The following is a 13,006-nucleotide window of genomic DNA, read 5'->3' as shown; positions in this document are numbered from 1 at the left end:
ATAGGTTTTTTGATATTGTTACAGTCTGCAATGTTCATACCTACATGGTCTTTTAACAACTGAAGCTCAATGTGATGACCTAAGAATATGCTTGGTGAATATGACATGAAGTGTTGAAACTAATTAGGCCAATGAATTATAATATCTGACAGGTACCATACCACCCTGTACATATGCCTACCTACATGAAGGTCATGTTTGTAATCCAGGGTCACCAGACTCACATTAGTTGGTAAGATCATGTGCTAGGAGCTAGTTAGTGATCATTCTGGGTTTGATTTGAAGGTTTTTGTGGCCACACCATAGACTGCTAGTTTGGCCCATTTATGTTGCTGCTTTGGATTTATCACCTGATGTAATTGTGAACTTTTCAGCTGAACTTGACAGGTCTTGTTGCTTGAGCAGTGGCTTGCATGTTACATCATTAATGCCATAACCTGTTTCCCACCAAGGCTGTTGATTATATCAGCTGGCCAAAGAAGTACTTCAAATAAGAAAAATCATGCCATTTTTGTCCTCAAAGGCTAAGAAGTATGCCTACAAGTGTACAGTGAGATTGCTGGATGATTCAGAAATACTCCAGTGTGAGTTTCTGGTGAGTGCTATCTTTCTTTTCCACATCTCTGGTCTGTTCATTTCAGATGAACTGCAGATCTTTGATTTGAAGTGTAATATTTTCTATGATATAGTGCTCTCTCCAGTGGCATGGTGCTGTAAGCATCACAACATCTTTGTAGTTCTTCAGCACCCTGATTCCTCAGCAACTTTAGGCTGGACTGCATAGCAGATGTATTGTTGCTGTTTTTGTATGATTCTGAGGTCTTACCAAAACTTGCATGGCAGGGCAAGGAGACTGGCCAGTACCTGATTGACCAGGTGTGTGCCCATCTGGACCTGGTGGAGAAAGAGTACTTCTGCCTCAGCTTTGAGGACTGTAATAAGACAAAGGTATGCCCTTTTCTATCCCCCTTCAACTGAGCTATGACAGATTATCAAGGCTCTGCAGAGCTCAGAACTAAGGTGGTGAAAGTGGACCATGTAGCATTAATACTTCATTGATGATGTCATATGATCACTGAATATATTAATATCCAATAGGTGTTTGTGACCCACCCAGCTGTTCTCTAAATAAGTGTTGACTGGTGTTACATTGATTATGAAGCTGTATCATATATTGCATAATGGTCTGTGTTTGTCACCATGTCAAAAGTCTCTGCTTCTGGATCAGATGCCTGTGGTATAAGATAGCTGGCATGGCAGGGCATTGACGGTTTTATCTTTCCAGCAATGGCTAGAGCCGACGAAACCTATCTTGAAGCAAGTTAAAGGTGAGGACTAGGATAACTTCAGAAGGGATGAGAGGTCAATAGTTCAAATTCAAACCAACATGTAAAATTTGTCCCATATGCAAAGAAACATATCGATTTGAAAAACTTCACGTCACCACTGTTAAACCATGTAGCAATCATTAAGCTTCATTACACAGCGCAGAACCGAGGAGTGCACATACAGCCTCCGCACTGGTAACAGTGTCCCTGTACTGAACGGGTGCCCCGCACCAGCACGACCGCGTACCTGCGAGGCCGCGTTCCGACCGGACCGTGCGCGCGTGCCGTCAGATATGTGGCCAATGGTGTTCAGCTTCCGGGTCAAGTTCTACCCGGGCTGGCCGGAGCGGCTGCAGGAGGAGCTGACCCGGTACCAGGTGTACCTGCAGCTGAAGCGGGACCTGCGTGGCGGCCGGCTGACCTGCGCCGACGAGGAGGCCGCCCACCTGGCCGCCCTCGTCCTCCAAGGTGGGCCGCCGCGAGCCGGCTGACGACAGCTGGGGGGAGGGGAGGTGTCACATGGCCCCCAGGCCGTGCAGGCGTTCTGGGCGTGGTTAGTCGCCGCCTGTCCCTGGCTGTGCCGGCCTCCTGGCCCGTGCTCGTGTCTGTCATCGTCCTCGCGTCGTCTTTGGCCGGCGCCGAGGACCGGCGTCCCAACACGGTGGACGCGCGTCACTTCTCGGACGCCATGTGTCGTCGGCTGCCGCTGGAGACAGGCTTCGCGCACCAACTGGCGCCACCGGCGTGGACGGGTCCGATCACTGACTTGACCCGTGACCCGTGCCGCCGCCGCCAGTGGAGACGGGCGACTACGACCCGGAGGAGCACCGCGGCCGGTACGCGTCGGACTACTGCCTGGTGTCGCGCGCCAGCAGCCGGCTGGAGGAGCGCGCCATGGAACTGCACTGCTGCCAGATGCGCGGCCTGCTGCCGGCGCCGGCCGAGCTGGCGCTCCTGCGCCGCGCCGCCCAGCTCGAGCTGTACGGGCTCCGACCGCAGCCTTTCAAGGTGGGCGGCCGGCACGGGCACGCGGGCCTTCAGGGGGTCCCGCGTCCATGTCTGTTGTGGAGAGAACCCATGCACATCTGAGTTGGCTGACATGTACTTTGTCTCCACACGTCATGTGATGCGCCTCGCATTGGGATGCTGGACAAGTGGCGGGCCCTCACTGTGGAACGAGACCCTGTATTCAGAGAGCAGGTCCTGAGATTCATCCGACTTCGTGCACCGTCCATAGATGTGGTGTGCCTCGGATATGACGAGGCGGCATCGCATCCAGTATTCCCATGGACCGGACGATATCCAGCGCATGGCTGTCCTCAGTCATGACCCACCGGCTGGCGCGTCCCCGCTCCACCGGTCGGCCGGCGCGCCCCGCTGTCGGGTGCACGCGGCTCGCTGCGGAGCTGCCTGACTCGGGAGGACTGTCAGTGGGTGGCACGTCTGGCCGCGGGGCGACAGAGCGGGCGGTGAGCTGGTGAGACGCTCGCCGTGCTCGACATCTCACCAGCTCACCGGGAGGACTCCGCGACAGGCGCGGCCCTCACGTGAGCGCCACGCGTGACTGGATCGCCTGACGGTGGCGGTGCGTGCTCGTCTGTCAGGACCAGTGCGGCCGGCCCGTCAGCCTGGGGCTCAACTACCGCGGCATCTCCGTCATCCAGGACGGCCGCCGCTCCCACCTCTTCCGCTGGCAGGACGTGCAGAAGCTCAACTTCGAGAACAAGATGTTCATCGTCCACCTGGTGTTCGTCGAGGACTCGAGAACCAAGGTCGGTGACCCGCGCGCTGCGGGATCCGGAACCGGTATGCGTTTGTGTGCAGACGGTTTGCTGTGGCTCTGTGGGCCGGGTTCGTATCGTCTAGAGGTGTGGTCGTATTTAACGACGTTCTCCGACGTGTTTTTTTTTCAGTTCCTTGGTGCCCCAGGCTGGGTTGCGACAGCGTGATTGGCTTGTGGTGTTGTTCAGATTCCTTGGTTTGCTGCTATGTGATGTGTTTTTGTGTGACGCTTAGGCATCGTAGGCTTAGACATCGGCGCTCCAGATTTGCAACCGGCGGCATTTGAGGTTTCTGTAACATTCGTCAAGTACCACAACGCAACTACGCGAGATGAATGGGCAAAGCAGAGTAGCTAAATACGGTTTCACGGTCACCAAGCAGCTGAATGCGGTTTTAGACGGATAAGAAAATTACGATGACGATTTTGAATAGGCGCTGATGTGGTAAAGGAGGGAGTTGTACACTCATCTTTAATGAGGGACATGATAGATGTAGTGCAATGACAGTTTTCGCATGGCTTGTGTACTCATGTTCCCCACAAGTCATGTAATTTGATTGCACCGTACCCCAAATATGCGGTGGAAATAAGGCATAGGCAGCTACTACGAAAGTAGATTACGAGATACCATGACAATTTTACTCGCTAATTAGATAGGTAATAGATAATGCTAGGTTAGATAATGGTCTCAAAATCTTTAGATCGCCCAGATACATTTTTAGTGCAGAATGAGATGCCTTTGGTGCGATCAGTATTTATGTAACTTATCCCATGGCCCACAAAGTGCAACACGAACATGCAATTACATTGCCTAATCAAGCATGTATGGCGCTATGGACCCAGTCATAAGATCGAATATTCTACATCGCTGCTGACCTCAGTCTGTGGTTAGGCTACCAGCCGCTACCTAGAACACTGGCGAAATTTGCTGGACCATATGCTCCATCCTATGACGCGGTCGTTTTAACGCCGATCAGCACTTGCCTGTGCCGTGTGTACATACACCGCTGCATGCGAGGCTGCTGGTTTGTGGTTGGTTTGAGAGTGGGCGCTGCTGCACATGGCCTCGACGTGTGTCGGCCGGCTTGGCACTGACGCCGACGGCGTTCTGCAGAGTAAGCGGACGGTGGGCTACAAGAGCGACTCGGTGCAGAAGTGTCGCCACTTCTGGCGGGACGCCACCGAACACCGCCTGTTCTTCACGTGAGTACGGCGTCGCCGTCCGAGGGTGCCGCCAGCCGCCGCCGTGCCGCCGCCGCGCCTGTCATCAGCGGCCGTCGGAGACTGACGCCGGCTGTGACGCCGCCTTCGGTGTGTCAGGCGCCGGCCGACCCGCGGCCCGGCTCGTCACCCGTGCTCTGGCACCCTGATGTCCGCGGACGCTCCCGAGCTCCGCGCGGCGGCGGCGGAGGGTGCTGCGGGCGCGAGCCGCGCCAGGCCCCGACCTGACCTGACCTGATGTGAATGACCTGACATGACCTGACATGACCTGACCTGGTCTGACCTGGCCTGGCCTGGCCTGACCTGACCTGACCTGACCCGTGCGTGCGCGCGCCGGCAGGTGTGAGTCGTCACGCAGCGCGCCGCGCATGGTGCTGGGCGGCTCTCTGTTCTCGCGCCACTCGCGCGTGCGCTTCTCGGGCCGCACCGAAAGGGAGGTGTGCCGGCAGCCGGTGCGCCGCGACCCGCCCCAGTTCAACAGGTGAGCCCACCTGGCCGACGCGGGCCCCGCTGGCTGGAGGACTGGCTGTCGGAGGCGGTCAGACCGCGCGGTAGTCAGCTAATGGCGGAACACCTCAGCCATGGGTGAAAGGGTACTGGCATTGTCATGCAAGGATATTTGATGTTGATGTGTGGCGTTGGCTGTATCGGCGTGGATGCCCTTCCAAGGCCGTCAGTTGGTCACATCATTCACACCTAACCATGTATAGCATTACTATTTGGTTGGTGCATTGCATCTTTGGGTGTATCGTGTGGGTTGCGGTCAGAAGAATCGCGAGCCGTGCGGTTAATCATGGCCATCTGGAGACGGCCTTCAAGTCTCCAGACCTGCGCCCCCTCCGCTTACCATCTGAAGGTATTCTGTCCCTAATTGACGACGGTCTGTGTGGGTTCAGCGCTGTGTTCCTTGTGTGAGTATTGGGCGGGGCTGTCCTTCTGATGATGTCTCGACTGAGAGCACCGGGAGACGGCTCGTGCCAGCCGGTTCCGCCGACGGCGCAGGCGTCCGTCGGCACTGGGCCGGGACGCGACTGACCGGCGCCGTGTGGCCGACAGGTACGGTCTGCGGCCGTCCGTGCGGCGGAAGGCGCAGAGCGTGCCGGCCACGCCGTGCGACTCGCAGGAGAGCTCGTCAGGTGAGCGGCCGCCCCCTCCCCCCCCCCCCCCCCCCCCACCACTCACTGGGACACCCCTGTTCCCAGGTCAGGACAGCTGCCGCCGTCAGCGTAGCCACGGTACAGATATTGGAGGGGTTCATCAGGCTCTGGAAGACTAATCTTTCCTTGTTTCATATGAGAAGAAAGGCCTTCAACTTCTGGTGTTTTGGCATTTTAAGTTCAAAGTTCATCTGTTGAATGAATTGGGTATTCCACACGGAAGAACATTGCCTTGTTTACTATCGAACGTAGTATGTAAGATATCCTGTAACCTGTGCCTAGGGGTATTTTATTTAGGGGAAACAAACCGTAGCATTCGTAGTCACTTTAATGTTCCGTGCAAAAGAACGTAGCATACAAGTACTTGTAACCTGGGCCGAGGGACATTATATTGAGGGGAAACAAACCGTAGCATCCGTAGTCACTTTAATGTTCCACACAGAAGAGCGCAGCATATAAGTACTTGTATCCTGGGCCGAGGGACATTTTATTGGGGGGGGGGGGAAACAAACCGTAGCATTATTGGCCAATTCAATGACCACCTCTGAGACGCACGTTCAGGGAGAGCGTACACACCGCTAGAACACATGGAGGATCGGCACGCAGTAATGGAGCATAGTGCAAGCAATACCATCTTCAAAATATCAACTTCAGCGACAGCTTAAGACACTGCGGATCTCCAGATCTTAGAGTCACTGCACGTTCGAACTGTCGTCGGAGGATGAACTAACAAACTCCCGGTACCCGGACACCTGTCCGTGCCGGGCTGGACGGAGCGGGTCCACAAAATTGTCTATTCCAGGACGCCCTTGGTGTTTGTTGGTGAGCATGTCAATCGTTTCATGCGTTCTCCAATGTTTGTACTTAATGAGCAGGTACATACGTCCGTGTTGGCATATGCAGTGTGTGTATGGGTGTGTGCATGCGTGCGTGCGTGCGTGCGTGCGTGCGTGCGTGCTCTTTAAAGAGAATAGCTGCCGTTGTATTTGATCACAAACCCTTCCGTGATGAGTACCCTTGATCAGATATCCCTAAACATCACGCTTGAAAGTTCACATAGGTCGCCGGCCAAGGTCGTATGACTTCATCCCCGGAGTGGACGCCGCCCCTCCAGTTGCTTTCCCGCGAGGTTTTCTCGACGCGTGCGCGTCCTCGTGCGGTACACGCGTACATGCCTGTGTGGGTCCGTGTCCGGGCCGGACTGACACCTGCCGGCCGGCTCCAGCAGCTTGCGGCCCGGCTCGGCTGCCGCACGACTCGCCGATCCCCGAGCACACCAGCCTGGCCGACGACGAGGCCATGATGGTGTCGCCGACGGACGAGGCCGGCCGTCTGCTGCAGCCGCTCAGCGAAATCGCCGACTACACGCCGCCCTCCAGTCCCGGTACGGCCCCGGCCCTGCCGCACCACTCACGGGCGCGCGTACCGGCCGGCCGCGGCCGGCGCCACGGGCTGGCCCGCCCTCGGGGAGTGGTAGCGTGGACGGCGTGTGTGGCCCGCCTGCTGGACCAAGCCCGGGTTAAGGCGCACGCCTTCGGGACCAGCCCAGCGTCATGTGTGTGATTCGGCTCTTCTGAACAGCAGACCAGCATTCACTCCGCTCTCTTCGAGCTCAGTTTCAGGCCGGATGGAGTTTGTGTCCAGTACTTCCATCGGGCTGCACTGAGATGGTTCTCTGGGAGCGACTTTGATGTCATCTGGTGGTTTAGGCCTTGACGGCTTAGGTGTGAATGTTGACTAGCGGCGTACGCGCTTGGTTTGTATTATGCCTACGGGAAGAACACAGTAAGTGGCGTTCAGGTCCCTGTTGGTACACCAAATAGCGGGAAACCTACAATGGTAAGTTGTATTGCGGCTGGGTTAGATATTACAGCTGATTGTGTGACAAGGGAGTCAACAATCTGCTGTCTGTTTCCCGGCCACCATTCTGGAAGTTTTTCCCCGACAGGGTAGACGGGGCCGACGCTCTGGTATTTTGCCGGTGACTCCCGCCTGGTCGTGCCCTGAAGCCTGTGACTCAGATCGGCAGCGGTGACCAGCCGGCGCCTTGTCAGTGGCGCGCCTCCTGTCACGGAGTCCTCACAGAGTCCTCACGGAGTCCTCACGCGTGTGGTGTGCGCCGTCAGACCTGTCGCCGATCCGGGCGTTCGAGGACGGCGGCCTGGCGGAGACGGAGCCGGGGACCGAGTCGCCGCCGCTGCCGTTGGACGCCGGCCCGGCCGGCTCGCCGCAGCGCTGCGGTGAGTCCCGCCCCCGTCTGCCCCGCCCCCCCCCCCCCTTTCCACCCGCCACGCCCGCACTGCACTGCACGTGCTGGCCAGCTGCTGCGGAGAACGTGTGGTGTCCCTGGTAGCGTGGTGGTTGGGGATGTCGGAAGGCGTGTTTGTGGTGTTCGATGAGATATCCGAGACATCGTTTGTGCTGCGGGATGACGTAAATGGCGGGGACGGTGGGTCGCCTCTGTGTATTGGTTGTGTATCGGACGAAATAGTCAATGGAGTCGGTGGACCATCCGGCACTTTACTAAAAACATTTCGTGCACTCTGTCTGATTGTGACTGCAGTTCCCTTCGGCTTTTGCGCAACGGCTTGTATTGTTCTCGTTCATTCGGCTGTTCTCGATCACTGGATGGAAGTTTTGCCTGTGAGGCGGCTCGTGTCGACCTGGTGGGCTGCGGTGCGGGCGTCCGTGCCGCCCCGCTGACCGATGCTGCCCGCCCGGCAGCGGTCGTGACCCGCCTGGAGCGCGGCGTGCCGCCGGAGCCGCCGGGCGCCGGGGCCGGCGCCGGCCCGCCGCCGCCGTTGTGCGCGCGCGCCGGCAGCGTCCATTCGGACCGCCGGCTGCCGCCGCTGGTGCCGCTGCTGCGCGTGCTGCTGTACGCCCTGCTGACGATGGCGGCGCTGGTGCTGCTGCTGCTGGTCTGCGTGTTCGAGCTGGACACGGCGACCACACGCGAGCTGCGCGCCTACCCCGAGCTGCAGCTGCTGCGCCACCGCCTGTACGAGCCGGCCAAGCAGTTTGTGGCGCGCGGCTCGGGCGTCTAATGGGTCAGCTGCGACACGCGGAGGAGGCAGCGAGCCTGCCTCGCCGCCCAGCCTCGCGCATGCGCAGTATTGGAGCTTACCGTTCCCTTCGTTTACGGGACCCGCGATGTTTCCTTACGTCCTCGATTTGACATCAGTCCCTTAAGGCCGCTGTGGCCAGAGACGTGCCGTGACGTCCCAGGGGCCGGAATCGTTTTTGAACGCCTGTTGGGCTGAGGTGGCGCTCTGCCCGTCGGACTGAGGTGCGGAGCGCGGCGACGTTTTGATCGCGACAGCCTTGCACGCAAGAGCCTCGCATTGCTGTCCTCGTCCGCGCCTTGTGCACGGCCCTGCCGTGTCCTCACTGTGACGTGCTGACGCCCGGTGATGTCCCCCCTGTCGCGTGCCGACGCCCGGCCGTGTCCTCCCCGTCGCGTGCCGACGCCCGACCGTGTCCTCCCTGTCGCGTGCTGACGCCCGGCCGTGTCCTCCCTGTCGCGTGCCGACGCCCGGCTGCGTCATCCCTCTGCTGTGCCGACGTCCGGCCGTGTCCTTGTCACCCGGCGGTGTCCTCCCTGTCACGTGCTGACGTTCGACGGCGCGGCGGGCGACGAGTTGCGTCCGGTCGCGTTCTGACCGTCAGTCCCTTTCTGCATGCAGCCCGCTCGTACTAAGAGCCGTTGTCTGCTGTGGACCACGCGGCGGCTTACCTGGCTTGGGGTGCGGGCATTATGCGACATCGCACTGAACCGTGGCAGCTACAGTCCACGTGGGCTAGATCTGTAGTGTTTTACACGATTTGGAAGCTTATAACTCGCCGTTATTAAGGCGCGTGTCTGTGCTTTGCTTGCTACGCCATTACCGGCGAGGAAGATGCTAGCACGGTTGTGGGCAACTAACCGATCTCAGCTGCTTTTGCGGCGCGTTGCATTCCAATTCCAGCCGGCAGCGGCTTGTCTGCGGCTTATGTGGCCGGGATGTGTCCAACTGTGTTTAGTTGTCTAGTCTTTTAGACCAGGGGGTCGCGTGTTCATGGAACTGGTGCGTGATCCATGTTCGTTTTATATATTTGTACCTGGTTGACTTTTGTCTCGTTTTTGTTCAATGATTGCGTCACTGATGTACGTCCTTGTTTGAGATCAACGTTAATCATGTTATTTGTTGTTTTGTGTGGGCGCCTTTACCCATGAGATCTGCACACATTGCCGGCATTTAATAATCAAACTATTCAGTACAGTGGTATTTTTGGCGGAGGCGTCACGCCGACTCTCCCGAGGTGGCACTGAGTGAACCGATGCGCTGACCCCGGACCCCGGATAGCATTCGCCTCCCGAGACAAAGGCGGGCAGTCCCGCGGGCCATTCCAAACAGAGCTTACAACACGAGTTCCCAGAGCACAGCAGAGTTTGACGGATGGCCACCCCGCGCGGGCGTGGGCGTCCCGGCGCAGGCGCGGGCCGCTGCCGCCGGCCCCTCGCAGCACCCCCGCCGCGTCAGACCGCGCGCCAGCTGGTCCGCCGCCCGCCGGGCATTGGACGGCCTGTCAAGCGGCGCTCGTTCCCCGAGACTGCCCCGAAGACGTCACAAGCCGACACCGATGGACAATCGCTTATATTCTAGTGACGTACAAACTCTCGCGACGATAGCACGGCCTTGTCTGAGTATGGGAACAGATCAGCTTCTTTCAAGCGAGCGGACGTTACGCACGCGGCGTACACACAGGGACAGTCCCGCCCCGTCCACCCGTCGACGGAGACGAGTCGGGCCCGAATCCAGCGCCCGCTGCCCGCCGGGCTGAGCTGGTAGAGAGGAACAACAGTGCAGAGCGACAGGTCTGCCTCATGATCGGGAGACAACGCACGCACTCTCACACGCGTCCGCAGCCGGATGCATGCGGAAATGATATGTCATGCACGCCGAGGAAAGCCGAGGGTAGATGCTTATGGCTACCAACATCTCTAGCATCAGAAGGGCATGATAAGCGCGAGTCGTGACGCGGCGCGCCAGCGTGACTGTCCTCTCCCGGCCGGCGCGAGCCGCCGCCGGCGCCGCGCCGCGCGTCCGGCCGCGGCAGCTCTACCACAGACCGAACAGACGCTCGCCGCTGGCGCAGTACCAGCTGACCAGCATGACTACGCCCAGCAGCATGGCGATCACCAGCGCCACCGACACCGTCCGCCAGAGGCGCCACGATCGGCCACGACGCGCCGCGCGCCGCCGCTTGGCCGCCGCTGCCGCCGCCGCCCGACCGACGTCCAGCGAGAGGTCGGCGAAGTGGCGATCCTGCAGGCGCGCGTTGACAGTCAGCTTCGTGTCATGTCTCTGCATTCCGTTCAGCAAAAGTGAAGTGCGCCTGGACCAATGCATCAACTGATGAGAAGAACACGCAGATATTCCGCCTTTCTTTACCTTTGTTTGACGTTCACGTTTTACCAACATATTGTATTCCAAATCTAGCTGTGTTCTCAGACATCAAACCAGAGCGATAATAATCACCTAGTTATTGTGCCAGTCATTACACAATCAGCCCGAGGTGAACTGAACAGGCGATTCCTACTACCTGAACGGCCAGAGTCGATCTGTACTTTCCCACCCAACGAGAACGGGCCGGTCGGACCAGACGCGGCCCGCCAGTCCCGGCCGCCGTCTGCTCACCCGTCCCCAGCCCGGCCGCCGTCGCCCCACCCGTCCCCAGCCCGACCGCCGTCGACTCACCCGTCCCAGCCCTGGCCGCTGTCGGCTCACCCGTCCCCAGCCCGGCCGCCGTCGGCTCACCCGTCCCCAGCCCGGCCGCCGTCGCCTCACCCGACCCCAGCCCGACCGCCGTCGCCTCACCTGTCTCGTCGCCTTCGTCACGCCCAGCCGCCCGTACACGTTGGCGGCGTAGTAGCCGCTGCGCTGGCGGGCGGCGGCGCGGCCGGCCGGGCCCGACTCGGGTCCCAGTGGCGGCCGGCGCGGCCGGGCCGACCCCGGCTCGTTGTCGACCGTGTCGGCCGAGAACGTGACCCGCCGCTCGCTACCGCCCTCAGAGCCGTCCGATGGCAGCAGCTGGTTCAGGTAGGCCGGCGGCTCCTCCAGCGAGCGCTTCACGTGCGAAGGCTGAGCTAGCGGTTGAGCCAGCGGCTTTTGTTGCTGGCAGGCGGGCGCCGACACCAGCAGCTGGCTCAGCTGCAGCAGTTGGGAGAGCGCCAGCTGGTCAAGGTACAGCGGGTCGGCCGCTTGACAGCTGCTTCAGAACATAGGGTTGGTCTAACGGCGGCCCGTCCAGTGTGGATGGGGGCTTCTCGGGCAGCTGGTCGGGCTTTGGCGGCGGTTTCCAGGGCACCTGCGGCAGCTGATTGAGCTTGGGCGGGGCCTCCCATGGCAGCTGGTTTCCTTCGGACGGAGGTTCCCATTGCAGCCGGTCTGGTTTCGACGGCAGTTTCCACTGCAGCTGGCTCAGTTTGGACGATGGCTCCCACGGCACCCGGCGCGTGTGCGCCGCTTGCTCCGCAGGCCACGCGTACAACTCCTCCAGGCTGTCATCGTCCCGGCGCTCGCCGCAGACCTCATAGTACTCGCCGGACTGTGCGGAGCTCGGCTGCGGCTCAGGCAGCAGATCCTGCTCCGACCCCGTGGACGTGCGGGGCCCGGCCCTCTGCCAAAGGCGGCGCACGAGCGCCTCCGACTTGGCTCGCGCCGAAGCGGCGGCGTCGCCGGCCGACGCCGCTCTGGAGCCGACGCCTGAGCCCGTCTCCAGGCTGCGGTTCGCCTCTCCCCGCGAGCATCGGGCGCACACCGCCCCGGTCAGCAGCGTAGCCGGCTCGCCGACCGACGGAGGCCGGCTGGCGAGCCGCGAGGCCTCCCCTCGAGCGACTTCAGCCGCTCCGCGAGCCGCGCCGTAGCCGGGCTCGGCCGGCGCCCCGGCGGCCGGCCGCAGCGTGGCGCTCGGTGTCGGCTCCGGCGACGTCAGGATCAGCAGCGAGTCGGTCACGATCGAGTCGGGTGCGCAGTCGCCCCCCAGCTCCGCCGACTCGTCCGTCTCCTCCGGCTCGCGCTCGTTCGCCAGCCAGCGGGCGGCGAGAAGGCCCGGAGCCGTCAGCCGACCGCTGGCGGCGAGCGGACGCGACGTGCGCGGGCCGGCGAGGAGCCCGCCGCCGCCGCCGCCGCCGCAGTCGGCCAGCGACCCACGGTCGGCCGGCCAGGTGGCGCTGCTGCAGCCTGTGCGCCGCGCCAGCGCCGCCGTCGGATGCCCGGTGGAGTTGCAGGTCCGCGCCGGGGGCCAGACGGGGCGCGGCAGCGTGCAGAGCGCGGTGGCCGGCAGGTCCGGACCCCGCCGCAGCTCCGGATCCCACCAGAGGTCCGGATCCCGCCAGAGGTCAGAGGGCGCCGGCGGGCCGCGGTACTCGACGAAGCGCCGCGCCGAGACGGGCGAGATGGGAGCCACCTGCGGCCTGTCCGGTCCGCCGCCATCGCCGGTCCACCGCTCCTCGTCAAACACAGGGTTTACCCTGAAAA

General features: G+C 60.7%; 1 protein-coding gene across 1 annotated transcript; it reads left to right on the top strand.

Annotated features, from left to right (window-relative positions):
* The first annotated feature begins 1,630 nt into the window (after positions 1 to 1,630).
* Positions 1,631 to 8,530, top strand: LOC119100390 (FERM domain-containing protein 5). Its single transcript, XM_037223489.1, has 9 exons — positions 1,631 to 1,733; positions 2,125 to 2,267; positions 2,933 to 3,100; positions 4,223 to 4,311; positions 4,688 to 4,810; positions 5,386 to 5,460; positions 6,767 to 6,870; positions 7,613 to 7,650; positions 8,420 to 8,530. Exons 1-9 carry the CDS (start codon positions 1,631 to 1,633, stop codon positions 8,528 to 8,530), a joined length of 954 nt encoding a protein of 317 aa, XP_037079384.1.
* The last annotated feature ends 4,476 nt before the right edge of the window (positions 8,531 to 13,006 follow it).

This window comes from Pollicipes pollicipes, unplaced genomic scaffold (genome assembly GCF_011947565.3).
Source record: "Pollicipes pollicipes isolate AB1234 unplaced genomic scaffold, Ppol_2.1 Scaffold_4881;HRSCAF=5763_pilon_pilon_pilon, whole genome shotgun sequence".
Lineage (NCBI taxonomy): Eukaryota > Metazoa > Arthropoda > Thecostraca > Pollicipedomorpha > Pollicipedidae > Pollicipes > Pollicipes pollicipes.
This window is presented reverse-complemented; position numbering and strand designations above follow the sequence as displayed.

Excerpts from the sequence above, each read along its gene's own strand:
- LOC119100390 (XM_037223489.1), top strand. The coding sequence starts at position 1,631 with ATGGTGTTCAGCTTCCGGGTCAAGTTCTACCCGGGCTGGCCGGAGCGG. Across the intron at positions 1,734-2,124 it reads GCAGCTGAAGCGGGACCTGC|TGGAGACGGGCGACTACGAC; the intron begins GTGGCGGCCGGC and ends CGCCGCCGCCAG. Across the intron at positions 4,811-5,385 it reads GACCCGCCCCAGTTCAACAG|GTACGGTCTGCGGCCGTCCG; the intron begins GTGAGCCCACCT and ends TGTGGCCGACAG.